This window comes from Lissotriton vulgaris, chromosome 11, assembly GCF_964263255.1.
Source record: "Lissotriton vulgaris chromosome 11, aLisVul1.2, whole genome shotgun sequence".
In the NCBI taxonomy this organism is placed as follows: domain Eukaryota; kingdom Metazoa; phylum Chordata; class Amphibia; order Caudata; family Salamandridae; genus Lissotriton; species Lissotriton vulgaris.
In genome coordinates, this window is record NC_141699.1 from 139,218,762 (window position 1) to 139,244,438 (window position 25,677).

General features: G+C 46.8%; 1 protein-coding gene across 8 annotated transcripts in view; it reads left to right on the forward strand.

Moving 5' to 3' along the window:
• The window catches only part of PITPNM2 (phosphatidylinositol transfer protein membrane associated 2), a 1,044,200-nt gene that overhangs the window by 418,813 nt on the left and 599,710 nt on the right, over positions 1–25,677 (forward strand). For all 8 annotated transcript variants that reach the window (XM_086942927.1, XM_086942931.1, XM_086942930.1 and 5 more), the window contains exon 4: positions 449–619. In XM_086942927.1, the coding sequence (XP_086799053.1) occupies positions 542–619 (78 nt within the window). In that variant the 5' untranslated portion in view covers positions 449–541. The remainder of the gene's footprint in view (positions 1–448; positions 620–25,677) is intronic.

The window sequence follows — 25,677 nt, forward strand, 5'->3', positions numbered from 1 at the left end:
TGCCAGCCCCCCACCCGCGCTCATACATACAGCTGCCGCCGGAAAGCCGCAACAGGGAACGCCAGCACCCCTCCCCATGCTCTTACACATGGCCGCCGTGGGCTACAAAATGTCTAGCTATTTAACTGCCTTGAAAATAATAAATAAATTATGTTTGGCACCCACCCTAGAGGAGGTCCTTTGGTACATTTTTGGCCACCTCAGTTACAGCATAAAATTCTGCCCAACCAAAGTGCACAGAACATTGTAATGTTGGGAGCTCCATTGAAGACAATGAAGTGGGAGGCGGCAACCAAGGCCGACATGGACCTTCTGATCAAACATTCTAATGTTTACCTTATTGTTTTTTTTTTGCTATATTGTTGTTGGCTTGACTGTTCACCATGCTGCTAGGACTCATTATCTATACTTGACAATAACATTCCAATGTTCTGCTCTTTTGTTTTAGGGCTTCTCAATGAAATCGAGTATTTAAGGAGCGGTTGCTAGAGCACCCCCCGGATAGTGTTTTTAAACAGAAGGAATTAGCAGGGGTCTCAAGATGCTCATTAAGGAATATCGCATCCCTCTTCCCATGACGGTGGACGAGTATCGCATCGCCCAGCTCTACATGATCCAGGTTGGTAGTTGTATGTTTTGAAAAGATTGTCAATGCTGACTCCTTGACTTCAACACTGTCTACAAATCGGTTTATTGCGTCCCCTGTGGTGTCTGCAATATTTTGCTGTGTTCTGTCCTTGATCCACAGAGCAAACGCTACCAAATTTGGTTGAAGAATTTATTAAAGCATTGCATTAATAGACATACATATCAAAGATCTACAGATTGGCACTAAGTCATGAAGTTTGACATTGTATACAGCAGTGGTCTTCAGAATGTTGAACAGCCTCTTCCCGCAGCCTGGAGAGGCCTGAAGGAATGTTAAGGGGTTGTGAGGCTTTAGCCAAAAGAACTCTTAGCCAGTCTGTGGAGAAAACATACAAGCATCTGGGTCAGACTGACCTATGGGCCAATCTGGCAAGGCCAGATGGGTTGGGCTGATTGGTCTGTGTGTGGACAGGTTTTTGGTTGTTTTTGTGCCAGTTTTATGGCCTACTGTATCGGCTTTCCTAGTTGATTTACGTGATATTACCACAAACATTGCCTGTTGAAAACAGAAATGCATGCAGTCTCCCACCTCTACAGCATGCCTTTACTATTTAAAAGCTGCCTGATTTGCAAATGTGGGTCACTTGTTTAGCCTATTCGCTAATGCAGGCCATTTTTATTTTGGTGTGTGGCCCTACTTTCTGTTCCAGTCTAACATCAACCAGTGCTGTAATGTAGTGAAAGAAAACAAAGATGGTGGGTGTCGCTGAAAGGGGCCTATCATGCCCTGGCTGGAGGTAGGCGTCAAAGAGGGGCTTCAACTAAACCCCCTGTGTGCCCCCCCCTGACTTCCTATAAAATGTCCCACAGTGGAAGTTCTTGGCAAGACATGTCTGCCAATAAACAGCATGTTGGGAATCATATATTTGAGGGTGCTTTTTAAAAGGATACCAGAACATCAGTGAATTTTCCAAATGTTAAATATGTTTGTAGCTGCACTTCACATTAGAACTTGTAGATTCGCTATTAAGATTGTAACTATTCTAACTATGGCTCAGGAACCCCTCCAAGTGCTGTTGACTAAGAGGCCAGGATTATCTGCAGGTTTCAAACGTGTCAAGGGAAAACTGCCAGCTAGGTCTGATAATGTGAAAAAATAAAAGACAAGAATGAACATTACTTTTGTATCATCATTTCTTATTTGACATTTAAAGTCTCTCAAAGATGATGGCTTATTTGCTTACAGTATTGTTTTCAATTTCATATTTGGGATTTACTGTAAGAAGAATGTAACAGACAATTTCTCGTCTGCCCCGTGAGCTCACTTGCATATAATTAATGTAATATAATGTGAAACACTAATGCATATCAGTTTTGTCTGGATTACTGGGTGTGCCTGAAGTTCAATTAAAAGGCTTTATTTTGCTTTCAGTTTTTAACATCCTATAGAATAACTGCTAGAAAATATGATTCCCATTTTGTGGAGGAGGCAGCGATTAAATGATTTGACATTTACAGGTTCTGCAAATTGCTCTCAGGCCTGCATTTGTTGCACGCAGAAATTCCAACTGGTTTTAGCTGGAGGAATTCATGTTATGGTACAAAAACAAACCTTGACTCCAGGGGCCTTATTTATGAAGGCCTTGCGCCACCGGTGCGTCACTTTTTCTCATGTTAAAAGTGACGCACCGGTGGCGCAAGGCCTTCATAAATAAGGCCCCAGGTTTTTCAGTTTGGGGAGGGAAAACATGTGGGTTTGCCCTGTATTCTTCCCGAAACCAAATGTAACCGTTTATTCTGACTTGTCAAACTTGAAATGGGGAGAAACAAAAGAACAGACAAAAAAAATAATTTTGCAGTAACGTTTTTACCCCGGGAAAAATTGACCTGTAGATGTTTTCGTTGGTCACACAAATCAAGCCTTCGTGGGCCTACGTTGGACATCCGGGGACATGGCTCATGCTATTTACCACTCTTCTGATCTTCGGTACATTTATCTCATGCACACGGAGCTGACAAGATGCCGCGGCTTCACACCGACAAAAGGGAGCAAGGAGAAGAACTGCACAGACATATACCCTCAAAAACAGAGGTGAAGGGTCAAGCTCTGAAATGACGTCAGGCAATAAATCTTTTAAAACGCTCTCTATCGTGTTGTATTTCCGCATTGTAAGTATTACAGAATACATGATGTGGACCACAGTTTCTCCTCGGACACTGCAGTGCCTTAAAGCTCAGAAGAGTTGTTTGCTACACAATGAATTTTAAGTTCTCACATTTGATAACACGAGACAGTTTCTCATGCTTTGTATCCCTTCTTCTGCGATAGCATTTATACTTAAGATAATAGGCTCACTTTGCATTCATTGTCTTGCTATGAGACTTCATACCACGTATAATGATGCTAGACCCATCTGCATGTTAGCAACTTGCCACTACCTGCCCCCCACTCTTTACTGGATTGTATCTCCCAAATGTCTTATAGAGTCAACTATTCATTTCCTCGCCTCGTCTTACTCAATTGTACCGATTTTCGTGTAGTGTTTGTAAAACCCTCTTCTACCTTCGTTCTTGGTTTATGTCCACGCATCAGAATTGTTTTTTTTAAAAACGTTCGTCCCCCCCCATGTACACGCTCCTTTATTTCTGCGTACCTTTTCTTTTAGTGCTCTCAGTTACCAGCAGCTAAATGGTAGCAGTTGTATCTGCAATTATTATGAGCAAGTAGACTTGGCACTCGGCTCTAAATCCAGGCCAGCTCTAAAAATATTTTCATCTGTGTTACCCATATTCAGTGGGATGGCCTGGGCTGCTCCAGGGGGTTCACAACTTCCTACGCTTGCATCCTGGCCTGAACCCCTGGTTGGAGCCGGCCCGGAGGACGAGCACCAATCACCTTAATGTTCACATGCTGCTAGTAATTAAAATAATAATAATAATAATTCTTTATTCGGTTAATCACAAAGAGAAACCATAAAAGAAGCAAATAACATAAGAAATTTCATACATACATAGATTAAAAAGAAGACCATTTCATAAAAATACATTTGTGCAATTAAGCAAAAAAGGGAAGAAGGTTATTTTGTTTTTAGGGAGTCTTTGATCCTTAAGTCGTTTTATTTTACTCTTTCCTTGATGCAATTTTGCTAAAGGTTTTTTCTGTGGTTCAAAATGCATTTTAAAAAGTTTAAAACCAGGAAACAGACTTCTTCCGACTCTAAGATTTGCAGTCTTAGAAAGGCTGGTCGACATTGTCTGAGACCCCATCGCCTGCACAGTGGAAGTATCCAATATTTTCTGTGGGGATGATAAAATTTACAGAATAAAATGACGTGGATACTGGATTGGGTTGATATCTCGTCGCAAGGGCACGGAGGCAGGTTTGGGTCCCAGGCTTTGTTTAGTGGAAAGGCGACCAGTCTGTGAAAGAGGTTCAGTCTGAGCCTGGTAAGTAGCATCCTCTCGAATGTTTTAATATCAAGAGTGAGATACGGTTGAATGCCAAACGTTTGCTGTACGGTGTTTGCGTGAATCGCTGAAGGTTTTGCTGCCTCGGATGACAGTCTCAGTGTTTCTAAGTGCCGTAGTGCAAGTTCCTTGAGTTCCTTTTTTGGGAGAGCTACCAGTGATTGTGGCTGGAGATAATGTTTTTCGAGGCCAAGGTCGGTGAAAAAGTTTCTGATGTAGCTAAGCCACTTGATTCTGTAGGCGTGGTCGAGTGACATTATGTCGGCCACTATCGACTGTGATAGGGTGTTAACTTCCGACGTCCAAATGCGCCTCCACAAGAGTAGTGGCTGAATTTTGAGGAGATCCTGCAAATAGGGAATACCCAGTTCCATGTGGGAGGCGTAGTTTGATGAGCCTTTTGGAGTGGCGAGGAGAAATCTTACAAATCGATTTTCAATTGTTTGGAGGGCTCCAACGTCTGTGTGACCCCAGATCCCTGCTCCGTAGAGAGCTATCGCCTGGCACTTGGCATTGTAGATCTTTAGGAGTTCTACTGGGCGCCTCCTTCCCAGTTTCCGGGAGAAGGTCTGCAGGGCTGCTATTGCGCGCTTGAAATTGTGGCATCTCGCCTCGACTGCTGGTCTCCATGTTAGGTTATCGTCAATCACAATCCCGAGGTATGGATATTGTGTGGCGATCTCCAAAGGTTGAGTATCGAGGAAGATGTTTTTTTTCCCTTTCTTCCCCCTCCCCGTGGTCATAACAAAAGTTTTTTTTACGTTAACCTTTAGGTCCAGGGAGTTCATGAAGGAGGTATATCTATTTAGGGAGTACTGAAGTTCACGCGGGGTTCGGGCCAGGATGACGGCATCGTCCGCGTAGAGGAGCGCTGGAATCAGTCTCTGTTTCATTTTTGGGAGGTCCTGGGCCCCTCTCAGCATTGCCTCCTCCAAGCCGTTTGTGTAGAGCGAGAAGAGAAAGGGGGCCAGGACGCAGCCCTGCCTGACTCCTCGTTCCACCCCAAATGATGCCGTCAACTCGCCATTCTTTCCGAACCGTACTCTGGCTGAGGCACCGGAATACAACTCTCTTAGAAGGTCCAGCAATGAGGGGTCTACGTTCATCTCTTTTAGGACTGTCCATAGTTTGGAATGTGCGACGCAGTCGAAAGCGGCAGACAGGTCTACATAGACCATGTATACCGTCGATTTCTTTGCGTGCATGTATTTGGCCATTATGAGGCTGAGATTAAGTGCCTGCTCAACTGTCCCAAGGCCTTCTCTAAAGCCGAATTGTAAATCCGAGATGATGGACTTTTCCTCACTCCACATTTGCAGTCTCTCCAGAATGACCCTTCCCACCACTTTGCCAAGGGAATCCAAAAGAGATATGGGGCGATAGCATTTTGGGTCCTGTCGGTCCCCTTTCTTGAAGATGGGGACCATGATTGATCTTGTCCAGGAGTCCAAAATGCCCTCGCTAGCTGCTGCTATACATACTCTCGTTAAGATAGGTGCCCAAAGCTCCTGGTTAAACTTGAAGAGGTCCACAGGTACGCCGTCCGGGCCCGGGGCCTTTCCGGTTTTGCTTTTATCCAGAGCCACCAGAATTTCTGTGATGTCAAAAGAAATTGGGATTGGGTATTGTACTTCGTTGTGGTGGTGAGATGGATGATCTGTAATTACTTGGTTTTTAAAAATTTGTTCAAAATGAGCTATCCAAGTTCCCTCATCTATTGCCACCTCTATCTTAGGAGAGTTGTTGTCCGAGAGGAAGGGGGATCTGATCGTTCTCCAGAATTCCTTGCTATTTTTTGATAGGGAGCTCTTATCTAGGTCATTCCAGAGTTTCTCTTTCATTTGTTGTAATTTTGTTTTACGTTCCAGCTTATAGTTCCTTCTCAGAAGTTGGATGTGAGCCGCATCCCTTGGTTTTTTATGGAGGGCGGTTTTTAGATCGGTAAGGGCTCTCGTACAGTTGTGGTTGAACCAACCTTTCCTATCCGTGTGTTTAATGGTTGTTTTCCCCGTAAGTAGTCTCTTGGCTAATTTCAATATTTCTGTAAAGTTCGACAGGACCTCGGAGTGGTTTAACGCTGGGTCCAGGCAGTTAATAATATACGAGTGTGCCTGGTCGACTAACTGCTTTGTGAGTTTTTGTGGGTCGATCTTTTCCCATTTTATAGAATAGCCGTTTTGTTTGTGCAGTTGGAGATTATTTTGAGTAAGGGCAGCTGCAATGTCCGTAGCCTTAGAACTATGTTCCGATAGATGAAGTTCGGCCATTATTGCATAGTGGTCACTTAGTAAATTGTGTATTACTTGGTGGTCTGTGACTTTTGCGGCAAGGCTTTGGGACAGCAGGATGTAGTCCACGGTTGTCTGATGGCCTCTGGCTACATAGGTTGGGTTAAACTGATTTTTCTCAGCCTTCAGGGAGTTGGAAATAAGTAGGTCAAACTCTGAGAGAGTGTTGTTCAGAGCATTGCCGGATTTATTATGGGTAAAGTGAGCTAGTGGGACGTCGTTGTCGTCCATGAAACCGCAAATTTTGGAGTCTGCCATTGGACACGGGTGTGTATTGAAATCCCCTCCCCAGATGAAGTGGATCATTTTGGAACTGGTTTCCCCGTGTAGGGGGGATCTTAGTCTCTTCTGCATGTTTTCGATGAAGATGAGAAAGTCATTTTCCGCTAAATTGTTGTAAAAATTAACGAGGATGATGGTATCTTCATTTGCAAAGGAGAGGGACAATATCTGGTGGTTGAGGTCAGTGAAGAGGTTAGACACTTTTAGATGGGAAAGAGTGTTTGCAATATAAATTGTTAAACCTCCTTTGGGTCTGCCTGTTGGATTTTGGATAGCGGGTGAGAAATAGGTTTTGTACCCTAGTAAGTGTAACTCTGAAGTTGCCCAGGTTTCTTGGAGGCAGACTATTTTGCCTTGCTCTAGGAAGTTAACTGCCGCAGGATCGTTGATCTTAGTTCGGAGACCCGCCACATTCCAGAATAGTAAAGGTATTATATGTGGGTTCTCTTTCGGGGCCGAGGTTGGTGAAGTTATGACGGAGTTGTTACTTTGGGAGGAGGAGTATATCGAGTTTGGGGTGGTTTGTTCTAGGTCCCTTAATGGTCAATCCACCATTTCTAAGGGACTGTATCTGTTAGTTGTTGGGATGTTGTGCCAGGGATCCCATCTAGGTGGTGCTCTACGGGTCCTCCTCTGTTGTTGGTATCCCCATTCTCCTTGATTTTCTCCCTGCTGGCGATAGTTGACTAATTGCCAAGGGTTTTCCTGTTCCCTAAAGCGGGAAATGCCATATTGTCTATTGTCGGGGAAGTTTAGTTGGCGCTGGGATGGATCAACCCAGGGGAAAGCAGGGTCCTCAAAGAAATTATTATTCGAAGTTTGGATGGAGGGGTAGAAGAATGAGAGGGGTTTGATTCTTATACTTCCCTTTGAATTTGGGTGTTCCCAGGAGGTGATATAATCTACCACCCATGGGTCCTCGAAGGTGATGATGATGCAGTCCCCTGGGTATTGTTTGCTACCTTTCCCCACCCACGGAGTCCTATAAAGTGAGGAGATCCTACCATGGCAGTTTGGCGGCATGGGGCGATTAGTCTGCAACCAGTGATGAACTTTATTTTTTAAAGACCACGGCGGTTCTGCCGTGTTAGGAGGTAGTTCGATTACTCCAATCATGACTACTACATAGGGAGCAGCCTCTGGAGGGAGCTCCGTATGGAGTCTGGCTTCTCCGGGCTCTTTTGGGTGATTTTTTTGGACTGGTTGAGTAGAGGAGGTCTGTACCGGAGTTTTAGGGGGAACAGTTTTTCTGGGGGCTGGTTGTGGTCGAGTGGTTGTGAGTGGTTGCGTTTTAGTTTGTTTTGATGTAGTCGGACCTACAGTGGTGGGGTTTGGTGTGCTTTGGATCAGAGTGGCTGAAGGTACTGGGATAGGGGGAGGAACAGTGGATGGTACTGTCTGTAAAGTGGTTGCGTGAGGAATGGAGGGTTTTGTGATGCTGCCCAAAGAATTAGAGGGAGCGTTGTGAGAAGAATTTACGTTCCCTTTCTTCTTTGGGAGGGGCCCCTGAGAGTGTTGTGAAGACAGAATAAGCTTAGAAATCTGTGTTTCCAGCTTACTTAGCTTTGATTCTACAGGTCGTAGTAGTTTTTTAAAGATTTCTGTTATCTTCTCTAATAGTATGGAGTTATCCAGATTTTCAGGGGCCTTTATGTGTGGTTGAGGTGGCGAATCCAACAGAATAGGTATGAATCCTTCCTGTTGGTCCTGATGAACTGTGACCGTCGCGAGTGCTTGGTGAGGTTGTAGGGGAGTTAGTGTCGAAGTTAATGCAATCTGAGGAATATTCGGGGGAGGAGCAGTGTTGGCTAGTATAAAATTGCTTTGAGGGAACTTGTTTTTGCTAATCGCTCCTTCTCTCCTTCCTCTTGCTTGCATGTCTTCCGTGGGGGATGTCTGGGTAGGGGTTTGAGGTGGTAGATCTGGGGTTTTTTCCAAATCTGAGGCTAACGGGGAGTCTGCGAGGTCAGAAACGGAAAGATTTACGTTATTAGGAAGGCTACGTCTGCCTGCTTGCGCGGTACCTTGCGCTTTTTTTTTTACAATCGGAGATTTAGCTTCTGCGAGATTGCCCAGGGAAGATCGCTTGGCAAATTCTAGGTCCAGTGACACTCTTTTTTCTATGAGGGTGATACTTTGGTCAATGAGTGAGTTAGCTTTTGCCAGGAAATCGTCCATGGGTCCCAGTAACTTCCTAGCACTTCCTGGAGCGGGGGTTTTTTGTTTAGACCCTCTTGTGGCTACCATCTTGTAATACTATGTGATAATGGAGTAATAGATGGTAGTTTTCGTGATGTATAATAATGCGGGTTAGGTGGCGATTGTAAAGAGGGGTAAGTGAGATACCTTCCTGTGGATAGGGCTCTCGCCGATCTCCCGGGCTCGCCGGGCCTCGAACGGCCTCAAACGGCCCGCTCTTTGCCCGGTCTTCGCCCCGGACTATGCCCCGCGCGCGTCCCGCGATGCGCGTTACTGGGGTCGCTTTTACGTTGTGCTTGACTGTAGGGGCGTGGCACTGGGAGGGGGCGCGGCTCACGCGGGAAGAGGACCAGCTGGAGCTGTTGTTTGCTGGTCCTCGCAGTCCCGGGGCCGGCGCCTCACCCTCCTCTGCGGCCACAAGGTCTCTTTGGGCTACCCCACGGGTTTGCAGCACTGGGAGGCGTTGGTGGGCTACTCCTGTAGCGGCTGAGCGAGTCTCCTGGAACACGAACAGTGACGAGTGGCACCCGCGAAGCGGGTGCCGGGAGAAGTTAACGCGCTGTCCTGGGGGCGTGGCACTGGGAGGGGGCGCGGCTCACGCGGGAAGAGGACCAGCTGGAGCTGTTGTTTGCTGGTCCTCGCAGTCCCGGGGCCGGCGCCTCACCCTCCTCTGCGGCCACAAGGTCTCTTTGGGCTACCCCACGGGTTTGCAGCACTGGGAGGCGTTGGTGGGCTACTCCTGTAGCGGCTGAGCGAGTCTCCTGGAACACAAACAGTGACGAGTGGCACCCGCGAAGCGGGTGCCGGGAGAAGTTAACGCGCTGTCCTGGGGGCGTGGCACTGGGAGGGGGCGCGGCTCACGCGGGAAGAGGACCAGCTGGAGCTGTTGTTTGCTGGTCCTCGCAGTCCCGGGGCCGGCGCCTCACCCTCCTCTGCGGCCACAAGGTCTCTTTGGGCTACCCCACGGGTTTGCAGCACTGGGAGGCGTTGGTGGGCTACTCCTGTAGCGGCTGAGCGAGTCTCCTGGAACACAAACAGTGACGAGTGGCACCCGCGAAGCGGGTGCCGGGAGAAGTTAACGCGCTGTCCTGGGGGCGTGGCACTGGGAGGGGGCGCGGCTCACGCGGGAAGAGGACCAGCTGGAGCTGTTGTTTGCTGGTCCTCGCAGTCCCGGGGCCGGCGCCTCACCCTCCTCTGCGGCCACAAGGTCTCTTTGGGCTACCCCACGGGTTTGCAGCACTGGGAGGCGTTGGTGGGCTACTCCTGTAGCGGCTGAGCGAGTCTCCTGGAACACAAACAGTGACGAGTGGCACCCGCGAAGCGGGTGCCGGGAGAAGTTAACGCGCTGTCCTGGGGGCGTGGCACTGGGAGGGGGCGCGGCTCACGCGGGAAGAGGACCAGCTGGAGCTGTTGTTTGCTGGTCCTCGCAGTCCCGGGGCCGGCGCCTCACCCTCCTCTGCGGCCACAAGGTCTCTTTGGGCTACCCCACGGGTTTGCAGCACTGGGAGGCGTTGGTGGGCTACTCCTGTAGCGGCTGAGCGAGTCTCCTGGAACACAAACAGTGACGAGTGGCACCCGCGAAGCGGGTGCCGGGAGAAGTTAACGCGCTGTCCTGGGGGCGTGGCACTGGGAGGGGGCGCGGCTCACGCGGGAAGAGGACCAGCTGGAGCTGTTGTTTGCTGGTCCTCGCAGTCCCGGGGCCGGCGCCTCACCCTCCTCTGCGGCCACAAGGTCTCTTTGGGCTACCCCACGGGTTTGCAGCACTGGGAGGCGTTGGTGGGCTACTCCTGTAGCGGCTGAGCGAGTCTCCTGGAACACAAACAGTGATTGTAAGTATTACAGAATACATGATGTGGACCACAGTTTCTCCTCGGACACTGCAGTGCCTTAAAGCTCAGAAGAGTTGTTTGCTACACAATGAATTTTAAGTTCTCACATTTGATAACACGAGACAGTTTCTCATGCTTTGTATCCCTTCTTCTGCGATAGCATTTATACTTAAGATAATAGGCTCACTTTGCATTCATTGTCTTGCTATGAGACTTCATACCACGTATAATGATGCTAGACCCATCTGCATGTTAGCAACTTGCCACTACCTGCCCCCCACTCTTTACTGGATTGTATCTCCCAAATGTCTTATAGAGTCAACTATTCATTTCCTCGCCTCGTCTTACTCAATTGTACCGATTTTCGTGTAGTGTTTGTAAAACCCTCTTCTACCTTCGTTCTTGGTTTATGTCCACGCATCAGAATTGTTTTTTTTAAAAACGTTCGTCCCCCCCCCATGTACACGCTCCTTTATTTCTGCGTACCTTTTCTTTTAGTGCTCTCAGTTACCAGCAGCTAAATGGTAGCAGTTGTATCTGCAATTATTATGAGCAAGTAGACTTGGCACTCGGCTCTAAATCCAGGCCAGCTCTAAAAATATTTTCATCTGTGTTACCCATATTCAGTGGGATGGCCTGGGCTGCTCCAGGGGGTTCACAACTTCCTACGCTTGCATCCTGGCCTGAACCCCTGGTTGGAGCCGGCCCGGAGGACGAGCACCAATCACCTTAATGTTCACATGCTGCTAGTAATTAAAAGGTCTGATGAGCAATTAACAGCTGTTAACGCCTTCAGCAGAGGGCGATAACATTCGAATCTCACACATGCTTTCCCCTCTGCACATTCCGCTCGTTTCTTCCTGACTTCTGCACCGTCAGGGACGCAGTCGTTCTTTTTTTCTCCTTTTTAATGCCTTTTTTCCCTGCGATATTAATTCCCTGACTGTTTTCCACTATTTTTACAACTGATGCTTCAACGGGAAACAGCCCGGTGCACAATTAGATCACGCTTGACAGTAATGGAAACAGTTGTCTTTTGTTATGAGATTTCGAGGGAATGACGAGCACGGAGGCTATTTTGGGCGCGCTGTGGCTAAAAATAGTGATCGCCGGCATCAGGGATAAACACGCTATGAATAAACCAACGTGATTGGCGGGCGACAACCGCGCGTGACCCCAGTTCATCACCCTGGGTGAGTGCTTCCGGAGGTCATCAGATGAAACACTTTGGAGTCTGTGGCGAAGAAAAGTAGAATGTATGAATACACCTCCTTTTCAATGTGGTTATCTGATAGAGACATCTAGCCTGATTCCTTACCTTTGAACTTCCAGGCATCAGGCTAGACCTGGAAGACTTTTCTTAGCTGTACCCCTGGACGCCAGTAGGTGGCGTCGGTCGACTCCCTCTGACGTCGTCAGCGTTGTGTTCATCACCATCATCTTGACGTCCGTGTCGTCAATTTAACCGCCACTCCGGCGCGTTGACGTCAGTTCTTTTCTTTCCACGTCAGACTGCGCCGTTCTGTTAAACACCTTAGGCCTAATTTATGAAAGCCTTGCGCCACCGGTGCGTCACTTTCTCCCATGTTAAAACTGACGCACCGGCGGCGCAAGTCCTTCATAAATAAGGCCCCTTGTGTAATTTTTTGACAGACTTTTTACGACTTTTTGTCGACTTTGTTCGTGTGTTTAGGAGTCATGTCCAGCAAGAAGACTTCGGAGTTACAGCCGTGTGGCTCCTGTCACTGTGCCATGTCGGTCACGGATCTCCATTTGGTCTGTCTATGGTGCCTGGAGCGCGACTACGACTCCAAGCTGTGCTCTGACTGCCAGGTCATGGCACTGAAGGCTTTGAGAAGCGGTCCGTAAAGTTTCTAGCGGCCCCGCATCCGGCACCGTTGAAGTCGCCTTGTCGGTCTCGATCCCGGTCCAGGTCTCGGTCTAGAGGAAGGTTTGAGCACCGCTCGGGTGAGTCGAAGTCCTCTTCGTAGGAATCGACAAAGCAGGGGCGGCTCCTCCATGTGGGCAGAGGAGCGCCGCCTCACTGCTTTCTTGCAGTGCAAGAAGCAGTGACATGAAATTGTATGAATACCATTATATGTTATTGCTTCTTGCACTACGAGAAAGCAGAAGAGTTTGGTTGGGGTCGGGAGGGTGGGCGGTCCTGGAACAGGGCAGGGTAGGAGTGGCTAGCCCAATGTTTCGGGCCCTGACTGTTTGGTTGGTCCTCTGGGGCCGACCAAACCAGTCATGCGCCATTTTCTCCCAGTAGGCTGCTACATGGAAAAAATGGCCTCCCCGTAGGCGCCTGGCTGGGTGCAGTCCCCACCAATCACAATGTTGCCATTGCAGTGTTGTGATTGGCTTAGGGGAGGGGAGGAAGGCTGCCTGCTTCCTGCGAGGAGCAGAGAAGCAGAGACGACGTGGGCTGGCTAAGGAAAGTTATTTTTTTTTTTTTTTCAATTAAAATTAATCCTACCCCCGTGGGCCCCCTGACCTTGTGACCTTCCCACCCCCTCGAGTCATGCCGTCCGCGACTGCGTCAAAGTCAGGTAAGATGCATTACAAAAAGCACAACAAGTCGTAGCGTGGTTCAACTTCGCCCTGCAGAGCGGGTGGCTGTGTCTGCTCTGCATTTCCCTCCCTTTTCATGGCCGAGAGCGACCTCTTCCCATCTGAAGGAATTTTATGACGCCATGTGTGCCATACTTGGGCGATCGAACCCTGCCGGCACGCCTTTGAGCCCCGCAGGCCCAGAAGATGGAGGGGCACGTGGTTCCCCATGCCAGTTGCTTCGGCGCCATAGCCTCCGATTGAACCCGTTCCCAGGACTGGACCAAACCTCCACAGCGACCTTCCCCGACGTTGTGTCCGGCACAGGGTTTCTTGGGGTCGCCGGCGTAGCCTCCCCAATCCTCATTCCCGACAACAAGGAGCCAGTCAGGTGTCCTCCGACGCTGAGACCAGCGCCGATGCGGCTCCATGCCGTTCACTCTGCCCTATTCTGAAGGGTTAGAGATGGAGGAAGAGGATTGGGAGGGGGAGCAGGATCCCTTAGAAATACCGCACCAACAAGATAAGGACTGGTACAAGGAACTGGGTGATTGGACACCTCCCCAGACTTTGGCATGCTTTCCCCTCCTACCCTAGCCACATTGGAGGGAGAATCTTTTTTCATGATGGTGCGTAGGGCTGCGGAGGTCCTCGACCCAGCTTCCTACAGTGGCGGTCAAGACTAACGTCTTTACAGAGGTCCTGCAGCCTGGGGTCTCCAGCTCGGAACTCCTACTGCCTTTCAACAAGGCCTTAACAGACGTCCTTCTGGGAACCTGGTCCAAACCCAGCACAGGGACTCCTGTGAATAGGACGATTGCCCACCGCCATCGCCCTGCACCGGGTGACCCACTTTTCCTCACCACCCACCCCACCCCTCAAAGCTTGGTGGTCCAGGCTTTCACTTCCTGTGGCGCGTTCCCTTCCGCACCCCAGGACAGGGAATCCAAGAAACTGGAGAAATTCGGACAGAATTTTTTTTTTCTGCCAGCCTGACATTGCGGTCAGTGAACACCGCATTCCTTTTGTGCTGTTACTCCCATTCGATATGGGATAAGGTTGCGCAGGTTCTACCCAGAGACTCGGAGGAGGACCAGGCTCTACTCTCCCAGGCTATCTCTGATGGGAGAGACGCAGCTAAGTTTGCCATCAGATGTGGCTTGGACTTGACAGACTCGCTAGGTAGACCAATTTCCACGACAGTAGCCGTTCATCACCATGCCTGGTTGAGAACGTCTGGTTTTTCAGGGGATGACCAGTCTAACCTCATGGACATGCCCTTTGATGGCTCCAGTCTTTTTGAAGACAAGGTGGATGCTGCCCTTGAGCGCTTCAAAGACTCGCTAGCCACAGCCTGGTCTTTGGGCCTCACCACCCCCAGGGCTTCATCTGCTTTTCGCTCCTTTCATGACTATGGAAGGGGCTATCTGCTGCGCCAACCCTATTCTGACCAGAGGACCCCGCAAGTTCAGCAACCTCTGCGGGTCAGAGGACACGGTTCACCCCAGCCCCGAGGGTCAGGGAACCAGAAGTTGAGCCAAGCCACGATCCCCTCCTCCATCACAAAACCTTCCTCTCCGGTCCCGCAGGATCTCTCTCGGCCAGTTGGTGGCAGAGTACGCCATCATCTCCACCACTGGCGAGACATTACATCGCACAGGTGGGTGTTGCAAATAGTCCAAGGGGCTACTCCCTCCCCTTTGAGACTACCCCCCCATCCGTGCCTCCAGTTTACGATCAGCTGACGTAGGATCACCTTGCCCTACTCCGTGAGGAAGTCAAGACTCTCTTGGCCAAGAGAGCTATAAAGAGTGTTCCCGGGCCAGAAGTGGGCAGTGGTTGTTATTCCCGCTACTTTCTGGTCCCAAAGAAGGACAGAGGCCTTCTTCTTATCCTTGACCTTACAGCCGTCAACTAGAAGAGGACGTTCAAGATGCTCATCCTAGCTCAGGTCCTGTCTGCCTTGGACCCAGGAGACTGGATGGTAGCATTGGACTTGCAGAACACCTATTTCCACATCCCCGTTCTGCCTGCCCATTGGCGCTACCTGTGGTATACGGTGGGCCACAAGCACTTTCAATTTGCAGTGCTTCCTTTCAGCCTTACCAGCGCCCCTTGGGTCTTCACAAAGATGATGGCGGTGGTCGCCGCCCATCTGCAGAGTTCAGGGGTTCCAGTCTTACCCTATCTCGACGACAGGTTTTTTAAGGCGGGCTCACCCCCAAACAGTGGTCTCCCACCTCCAGACTATAGCGAACCTCCTGCATTCACTGAGGTTCACTATCAACATGCAAAATTCACACCTGAAACTCTCTCAGATAATCCCTTTCATTGGATTGGTTCTGGACACTGTGCAGTTTCTGGCCTATCCTCCCGAACGGTGAGTCCAGGATATTCAGGCTATCATACAGATATTTCAGCCTCTATTCCTGGATTTCGGTGAGAATGACTCTGAGGCTTTTGGGCCTCATGGCCTCATGCATCCTGCTTGTGACCCCTGAAGTTCCAACGGACGTAGCATTGAGCAAATCTCACCGACCTGATTCAGATTTCTGAGGGTCCTGCGAGAAGCCAGCAATGGTGGGCACCAGAGTGCGATTGGTCAAAAGGCAGACTCCTCTCCCTTTCCCACCCAGATCTCACAGTAGTGACAGATGCATCTGGGGAAGTGGCGATCAGAGGACTCTGGTCTCCGGTGGAAGCCAAGCTCCACATCAATCTGTTGGGGCTTCGGGCGATCCTACTGGCACTGAAAGCCTTTTTGTCGTCAATAAAGGGAAGGCTTATACAGGTGTTCATGGACAACACTACCGCCATGTGGAACTTAAACAAATAGGGCGTAGTGGGGTTATGGACTCTTTGTCAAGAGGCCCTGTGTCTCTGGACTTGGTTGAAACAGGGTATTTCCCTGGTGATTTTGTGAATGCCAGGGCAGATGAGCTCAGCGGAAGGTGCCTTGCAGATCATGAATGGCGTCTCCATCCGGAGGTGGCACAAGGTCTCTATCAGCAGTGGGGAGAGCCTTGGTTAGATCTGTTCGCCTCCGAAGAGAATGCGCAATGTCAGCGGTTTTCCGCAGTGGGGTTTCCAAGGCAGCTCTTGCTCGGTGGGGCTTTTTGCCGTGAGTGGATCTCATGCTTCCTATATTCCTTTCCGCCCATACCACTCCTGCCCGAGTGCTCAAGAAGATCAGGAGCGACCGGGCACAAATTATTCTTGTGGCTTCAGACTGGGCACGGAGAGTTTGGTATCCCAAGCTTCTAGACATGAGCATCGATCCTCTAGTCAGGCTGCCCTTTGGGAGGATCTTCTGTTGCAGTAGTAGGGGAGGGTTCTCCACCAAACCTGTCCACTCTCCGTCTCCTTACGTGGAGATTGAGCGACGGCAGTTGACAGCTTTTGACCTCCCTCCCAAAGTTTGTGAGGTTATCTTGGTAGCCAGGCGTCCCTCCCAAAAATTGGTATATGCCTGCTGATGGAACACATTTTGTAAATATTGAACAGAGTGGTCTATTGACCGTATATCTGAAGTCCTTCTGTTTATACTTTCTTTGGCCCAACAGGGCTCTGCTCTGGGCACATTGAATGGCTGGCTACCTTTCGACCCTTTCTTCTTATCTTCGGCTACCTGATCAGGCATCTCTTTTCAAATCTCCCCTGGTGCAGAGATTCTTGAAGGGGTTAACCCATATGTTTCCTCCTTCACCTTTTATTATGCCACAGTGGGACCTTAATTTGGTTCTCACCTTTCTGATGTGTGCACCGTTTGAGCTGCAGCATAACTGCCCTCTGCGGTTGCTCACCATCAAGACAGCTTTTTTGGTGGCAATAACCTCTGCCAGGAGAGTTAGTGAACTTCAGGCTTTGTCTTCACAGCATCCTTACCTGACGGTCTTTCTGGACAAGGTAATACTCCGAACTAGGGCATCTTTTCTGCCTAAGGGGGTAACACCCTTCCATCTGGACAGTCTGTTACCCTGTCCCCTTCTATGCACCCCTGCATCCTTCCAAGAAAAAGGAGTGTCTCCATCGTCTGGACCCAAAAAGAGCATTATCGTTCTACCTCGATCAAACCAAAGAGTTCTGGTTGGATGACCAACTCTTTATAGGATACGTGGGTGCAAAGAAAGCTTGTGCTGTCCCGAAGAGGACTATATCCCGATGGGTTATCCTCTGTATAAAAATCTGTCATGCCTTAGCGAAGAAGGATCCCCCTGAAGGTGCTTAGGGCCCATTCCACCAGGGCGAAAGGGGCCACCATGGCTCTCCAGCGTGGCGATCCCGTCTCTGATATCTGCCAAGCTGCCACGTGAGCATCTCTGCACACGTTCGCCAGACACTACTGCCTGGATTATCAGGTTCACAGAGTCCAAGGACTGTTAGTACGCTCTGTTTTGCAGGATTTTCTGGTCTAAGCTGTTCCGCAGTACCTCCACTGGAGATGGTATTGCTGGGATATCTGTTCAAAGGTAAGGAATCTGCGGCTAGATGTCTCTATCAGATGGGTAAGGTACTTACCTTTGGTAACTCATTATCAGGTAGAGACATGATCTAGCTGCAGATTCCTTACCGACCCACTCATCTTCCCCACACTACGGAATTGGTTTTAAGTATTAGGGATGTTCCCCTTCATGGCTTCGTGCTTCTGACATGGAAAGTCGTGAAAAGTACTGCCGCCAGTGCGCCAGAGTTAAGGAGTGGTGGTTATATTGACGACGCAGACGTCACGACAACGACAAACCCGACAACGACAAAGTCACGTCACGTCGACTGATGCCACCTACCGGCACGAAGGGGTACTACTCAGAAAAATCTTCCGGATCCAGGCTGACGCCTGGAAGTTCAAAGGTAAGGAATCTGCAGCTAGATCATGTCTCTACTAGATAAGGCGTTACCGAAGATAAGTAACATATCCATTATTAGCGGAGCTCTATTGTTATTAATAGTTTTCGTAGTAATAGGAGCCATGGCATAATTAAAGTGATAATCACAATACAAATTATAAGAATAATGAGAATATGAATAGTAATCATAATATATTCTAATAACAATTCAATGGGCCCAGTTCACAAACTGTATTTTGTAGTATGTAATATAGTACTACAGTATGAGTTCTGGAGTAGCGTGCTACTCACTGAAAAAGCACTTCAACACCTCATCAGGGGTAGCAAACGCTATATAAATGCAAACCTTTTCCCACTTATATCCCTTCACTATCCTGCTCAATCCAAATAACTGACTAACATATCCACCACTCAAATTACTTTCATATTTCACTATACTAATTCACCACTAATCCTTTATGGGTTCCGACGTAGCGTGCTACTCGCTGGGAAAGCTCTTCGATACAAAAGGTTATTCCAAACCAACAGGTTAAATTTAGATCCATGTGCAAACATCCAAATTATGAGTTGTGTAATAATTATCACACCCTGCTAGTTTTTTCTTGATAAATTCCAGCAGGTCACACCTGACAAAATTGATCGAGGGGAAAAGGCCTGAAAAAAATGTGGAATTCTATGTGTTAAAACAGATATACCATGCTATGCCTCGTTTTTCTGCTCAAAATTCTGAATAAGAGATGTTTACCTCTAATGGTAAACACCATGTGGTAAATACCTCCTCCTATTCCAAATGTTGGATATATCAGTGGTGTGGTGGGAAAATGAGGAATATGTACTATAAAATGTGAAGGGTTTAGTGAAAAGTAAGAAGAGATTTAGGAATAGACAGGATCCTACCAAGGACTTGAATATTGCTTTTAAAAACAATTGTGCACTGAACCCACTATGGGTGAAAGTAATACGCTCTCGAAAGGGACTATATGTCCCAGTATGCACAATGGATGAAGCGCACTTAATGAGGCCTACTGGGGGTCATCAATAAATGACTTTATTAAAGCATGCCGTAAATTGATTAAAAAGAGAGCTCTCACTGCAACAGTTGTGATACGCAGCCTTTGAGAAAGAGGCGTGCAGCCTCGAAATGCGTCAGGCATCTTGAAATCACTTTCGGAATGTTGAGGCAAGCTGATTGAAGACATCGGATGATGGGTGAGCTGTCGAGTGCGTCCTCGAAGCTCTTGGGCGTTTGGTGGAAAAAATAAATTATATATATATATATATATATATATATATATATATATATATATATATATATATATATATTAATTACTTTATTTTGGTCAACAATCATAAAAGCAGCATAAGGTAAAACACATATATGTGTGTGTACATATATATATATATATATATATATATATATATATATATATATATATATTATTTATATATTGTTCAGTGCTACAAAGTATGTATGATTTTTAAACAATTATTTTCTAATTTTAAAATGTAATAAACTAATTTTAAATATTACGTTTTATAATTTTTTTAACCTTTTAAAAAAATGTAAAATAATATAAATTAAATCAGCAGATAGCATTTAATACGTATTAAAGAAATGCATACATACTACTGTGAGTGGGTTTTCGAAAATGATTCTTTAATAGATATTTATAAATTAAGTAAATATATTTTAATTATTTATTTAATACATCTTTAACTGAATGAATTAATGTGCTATAACATTTTATTAGTTTAGACGAATAACTATTTAAAATTATTTTCCATTTATATTTTATTTCAAAATGTTCTTAATAACTTTCTGAAGATTAATACACTTTAATAATTTCCCCTATACTTTCCCATAGGGAGATCTCCACCATGTTGCCAGAGATCTCCACCTAGGAGGGTAAAGTTACTAGTAGGAAATTTACACTCATAACATTTTTTAGATTTTTCCACCTCCTGAACGTAAGTGTAAATCTACATTTGGAAATGGTGATTAGTACAAATATGTAGGTTTACACCTAACTGCAGGAGTAGATTTACACCTGAGTAAATTTATAGATGTAAGTTTACCTTTGTGAATACGCCCTAACATGTTTAATACCAGTGGCACTAATTACAGCAGTAGTAACAGTATAAGTAATACATATTAATGTGCTTCTCTTGTTGAAGACATTTTGCTTGTAAAGACCGCTGGGCTCAGTTGCTTACAAAGTACCAGCTTAAAGTGTGCCCACCTTGAGTAAATTACTGTGGGAATTTAACTTTTAGACCAACATGGGTGGGGTCACAGTCTTGATAGTCTTATGTGAGCTGTGAATGAACTCCCACCTTGCCTCAAACTTTAGGAATCCACAGAAGAAAGCAGGTTCCACTAAGGGAAACTTTGACTCACTTTTGACATGTAAGCCAGACCAGCAAGGCATGCTCAAAGGAATGAGTAATATATTGCATGTACAAGCAATTTAAACAATACGACTAACACAGTGAAGAAATCAAGGGAGTACTCCTTATTTAAATAGAAAGTTAAAACTATAACAATAGTTACAAAACAAGTGAAAAACAGATGAGGGGTTAAAAAGGTATGAGGGTTAAACCAAACACCCCATAGGAAATAATGGAGGCTAAAGTATGTAATGTTATTCAATGGGAAAGTCTGAAAACATCCAAAAGGGTGAAGATCTTTGTTTGCAAATCTTATGTGACCAGGTCATGATAGGCTAACTCACACAGGCCTGAGAACAGTCAAATGGGTCAATTTAGTGGGTCAGTGGTTACTTTTTTCTGACTTTGGAAAAACTGTAATTCAAATCAGTTGACGCAGGCGACTTGCCAGCCCACCCCAGGGCTTATTGTTCCATATCACCATGTTCTTTAATTCCTTCCACATATTTTATTTTTAAGATATTCAAAAACACACATAAAAGCAGATGTTCAGTGTCCGCCCTCGGAACCATGGACGAGGAGCAGGGAATTGTTTGTACAAATGTCGGGTTTCTTTTCAGCGGCCTCAAGAATGCTCCTTGGTTCACCCCTGTCGAGCCTGAACAGCTGTGGTGCTTCCTGTTATGTGCCAACAAGAGTCCCAAGAGCATGGATGGAAACACAGTGTGTGTGATGTGTTCAGATTTAACAGATCCAGTCCATACGACCTAACAGTGCTGTGAGAGTTTCGCCAGGGAGCTGTGGAGTCCGCGAGTGCTCAGGGACTGTGGCGCAACAATATACAGCCATATGGTTCTGTGCCTCCATATGCTGCATAGATCTAAGTGTGTATGTAGGAGTCCCTCCCTACAGTGTGAATGTACTATAATCCAAGTACTAGGTAATTGGTCCAAATGTGCATGCATGCGCCTGTTAGTCTGCGGAGGAAGCCGTGCTAACATGGCCAAGATGGCAGCGGTTACTGCTAGTTTCCCCTTAACAACAGATGGGAAACTTGATGGTTATCATCAATTACGTAGTTTCAAATATCATCAGTGATGTTATCAATGAAGTCATAGTGATGTAATATTTGAGGTCATAAGCAGTGAATGGTGAGTGGGCAAATTCTAGTTACTTCAGTAAACTATAACTAGTGAATTTCAGTGTTTTTTAGTTTAAAAATGTTATATGTTAACTGCCATTTTCAACTAACTATAACGTCACTTTAGCATATGTTTTTTTTCATTTAATTTCTGAGATTTGTTCATATAAAGTAAGATGTTATTACCATATCTAAATATACTGTAACTTTAACCTTTTTAGTGAATTTGTAGTTTAAAAAAAATATAAAGTAATATGGTATTACCTTTCCCACCCCCCACAACGGCGAAACCCCCTGTGGCCAGACACTGTATCCATCCCCTTGTGGGCTACCAAACCCATGCTGAGCACATCCTTTGGCCACGTGCTGCATGGGGTTGGATGCATGGCTTGCTCCGCAGCCAGGTTCTGCGTCCATCCATGTGAATGCCTAACCCCCAGGAAAACACCCTTCCTTCTCACCTTTGTTTTTTTAATTGTATGATCTCGCAGGACTCTCACGGAAGCACAGGAGGGTCTGTATTGGCTGCCAAGGGACTCCCACTGGAGGAAAGGATCTTGTAAGCCGCACACTGGGGCAAGAAAAAAAACAGGTGTGTCTCATCCGCATAGGAGACTATGGTATTCTCAAAAGAAGTTATGCTATCCACAAGGGGTTGTAGGTACATGTTAAACAACGTAGGACTAAGAGCAGTTTTAAGGATAGTGGAGGCGCACCATCACAAAGTCCAAAACAAAATTATTCCTTCTTTATTCATTAAAAATGTAGAAAAATTCATCATTTCTATTATGCAAGAATCAGCCAACGTGTTTCTCTCCCTCACAGGGAGCTTCCTCAGGGCAGATAAGTTTGACGATCTCCAATCTTGGTTGAGTAGTATCTCAGTAGGTAGCGTAGTAACGAAGGCAATTAAGGACCACTGTCACCTTAATTAATTGGCTCCTATGTGTATCCGATGGCCATAATGATATATGTAGATAAGCTCAAACAAGTGGTTGGGAGTCCGTAAGAGTAGTCGTCCCTAGGTAGTGTGTACAGATAATAAAGCGTAGGACCGCTTTAATAATTTTATCAAGTAAACATCGTCAATGGGAGTTCACACCGCACAGCCTTGTCATGGTGAAAAAGAACTGAGTGGGTTCTTCTGCGTACAATCAAGCGTTGTCCCTGGATCTGGACAATTCAGTTGCGGCATGCGGTAAAGTTCAGCGTGAATGGTTCAAGTGCTTAATTTGAGCCAGTGGTTTCCGCTGCTCAGCACTGGCACTTAAATTTAAACAAGGGCTTGGAACAGTCTGCCACATGGTTGTGCTGTCTGTCTAATTTAAAGATAAGCACAACAACAGTTGACTATTGACTGCTGCCCCAGTTATAGCTTTGGGGCCTGGAACAGACTGAAAAGTCAAATTTGTAGTAGTATGATGGTTAGTAATTGTATTGGTACTGTCATTGGCAGCGCTGTGAAGGGCAATGTGTGGGGCAAACTGCAGTGCCCTCCCGACGAGGGCCCCGGCACTTAATGTTTTGCAAATTAAGCAGTGACTGAGAGATGGCCACTGCAGAACTCCACAGGTAACTGGAAGAATAACAGAGGAGCAGGTCTTATCAAAAACCTGAAAGAATCTGTCCATCAAGTAAGGAGCTAAGCCAATCCAGGGTTTTCCTTACGACATCGGCCTTACAGATTCTATCTAGGAGTGTAAGGTGATCAACGGCATCATAGGCCGCAATGATATCAAGAAGTATAATAGCAGCTGTGACCCCTTGATCCAATCTCCTTTTTGCTTATTCCACCACTGCTAAAAGAGTCGTTTCGGTGCTGTGCTTGGGCTGAAAACTGGTTTGACTGTGGTGTAGGAGGAAGTTGGCCTCAAGGAATTCTGAAAGATGCCTGTTAAAATTTTTCTGCCACCTTACTTATGCCTGGAAGTAAAGAAATTGGATGTAAATTCCCCGGGCATGTTGGATCAAGGTTAGGCTTTTTTAGGATGGCTTTAACCATGGCGTGTTTCCATGGTTGAGGCACCAAACACTTCACCAGGGAAAGTTTGACAATCTTGAGCAGGGGGGGGGGGGGGGGGGGGGGGGAAGATGGTATCTGCTCCAAGAGCAAGGATTCTCGGACGGCAGGGTCAAGTGCGGGTCCGGATTTAATTTCAACAGGAAGGATATGGTAGACTCCTTAGTGATGCTATCGAGGGTGGAGTTGGAACTTCCCTTCAGCAGATGTCAGAAATTTTAGTTTCAAAATAGGTGGACAGAGCGTTACACATTTCATTGAAGGGTTCAGAGGGTGGCCTCATGAAATTAGATTCCAACAATGTTTTGGTGATTTTGTTCACCAGGGGAGTTGGCTGCTTTGTTAATTCTTGCTTCATAGCAGGAGGCCTGGACTGATCTAATTTCTATGTGGTAGGTCCTAACTATGTCCCGATATTTTATTTTTTTGTGTTCCCATAATCCTTCCTCAATTTCCTTTCAGCAATCTTACAGTATGTTTTAAGAATTCTAAGATGGAAGAAGTGCCAGGGGGCTGACATTTTTTTTTTCTGAATGATTTTCTTCTAGGGGATGATTAGATCTAGGGAGTGGTTTGACCATTCCAAGATCTTAGTATTGGCTGCTTGTGGATCGGAGCCCAAAGAGGGTGTGGTCTTACTACGGGTAAATATCCAGTTTTTTGCAATTTAATTGTGACCAGCATCTGTTTTACCAACCAATGGTTAAGAAGTTGAGGACTAGGAATCGTAAGGACCAATGGGATCACAAAATGGTCGGTCCATCGGATGGATGTCAAATCCAAGACTTGACCTGAGATGGAGAATGAAAGATTTTCACAATGGGACAGTGAGAGGGTATTCGTAGTTGAAAGTAAGGGAGGATTTACGAATGAGTGCAAGCCCTCCACTATTTCTGTCTTCTCCACCTCTAGAAACTATATAATAATCGGGGTGGGGGCTTGAACATTATCTGGTGGTTTCCACGAGGAAGACAACATCTGGCTTTACGTGTTCCAGCAAGGAAAACATTTCCAGCCTGTGACGTGAGAGGGATCTACAGTTTAGGAGAAACATTTTGCAACCGGTTGTAGGAGAGTAGGGTCTGCAATCCTATGATCACCCCAGATTTTTGCTTTTTGCTTCACTGGTTTACGACTTCTCTGGCTGTGGGCCTGCTAATCAGACCCACAGCCTTGCTGTTCTCTCACTAAATTGACGTGTACCAATTGGTACTGGGCCACCTTATCAGACCCTGTAACTCAGGGCATAGGTGTACCCAGGGCCTACCAGGGGCTGCAGCATGTATTATGCCACCCCTGGCTGGCCATCTAAACCTGACACAACTGGCTGCACGACAGCTGGGGCAAAGTGGTGTAATCACCCTTTGCTGTAGATATAGTATACCTATATCTAACCCTAAAATAGACACATGTATTCCTATCAGTCACTCCTATGGCAGGCCTTAACAATCCTGAAGGCAGAGTGCTTGGAATTATGTGAGATGGTGCTCTGGCATGAGCTGAGCCCGTCTGCAGCTTGCGGAACCAAGTCCTTATAGCTATTCTATGATAACACGTACCATATACTCTTAAGTGCATTATAATCCTCGCGGTTATTTGCTATCTTTGGTATCGCTTTATCAAAACATGTAGAGTAAGGTGTCATACGAATTGGAATACTAACCCCTCGCCAATTCTGGCGACGGGGTTAGCATTCCACCCTTCTAGAGGGACACAACATGTATGTAACTGTGAACCCCGGTTAAAGTTAACTCGAGCCTCAGCATCACAAAATGGATGCTGCCACCACAGACACAAGTCTGACCCCCTGCAGCTGGGAGTCCTTCCAGCGAGGGGAGCTTGGACAAAGGGTTTCCTGTCAGGGGCGGTGCTAGCACCATCCCAGACAGGGTTTTGTGTATCCTAGGTAGGCAGGGCTGAATAGGAAGGTGACTGCAAGTGGCACCCCGGTGCTCACTGTGCATCTGCCAGTTTGAACCAGTTCCAGGGGCACACCAGCCTCTGAGCTGGGGAAAGTCTGGCATGGGAGAGGGGTGTAACCACCCCCTTTCCTGGTCCCACCCATGGGCAGGACCTA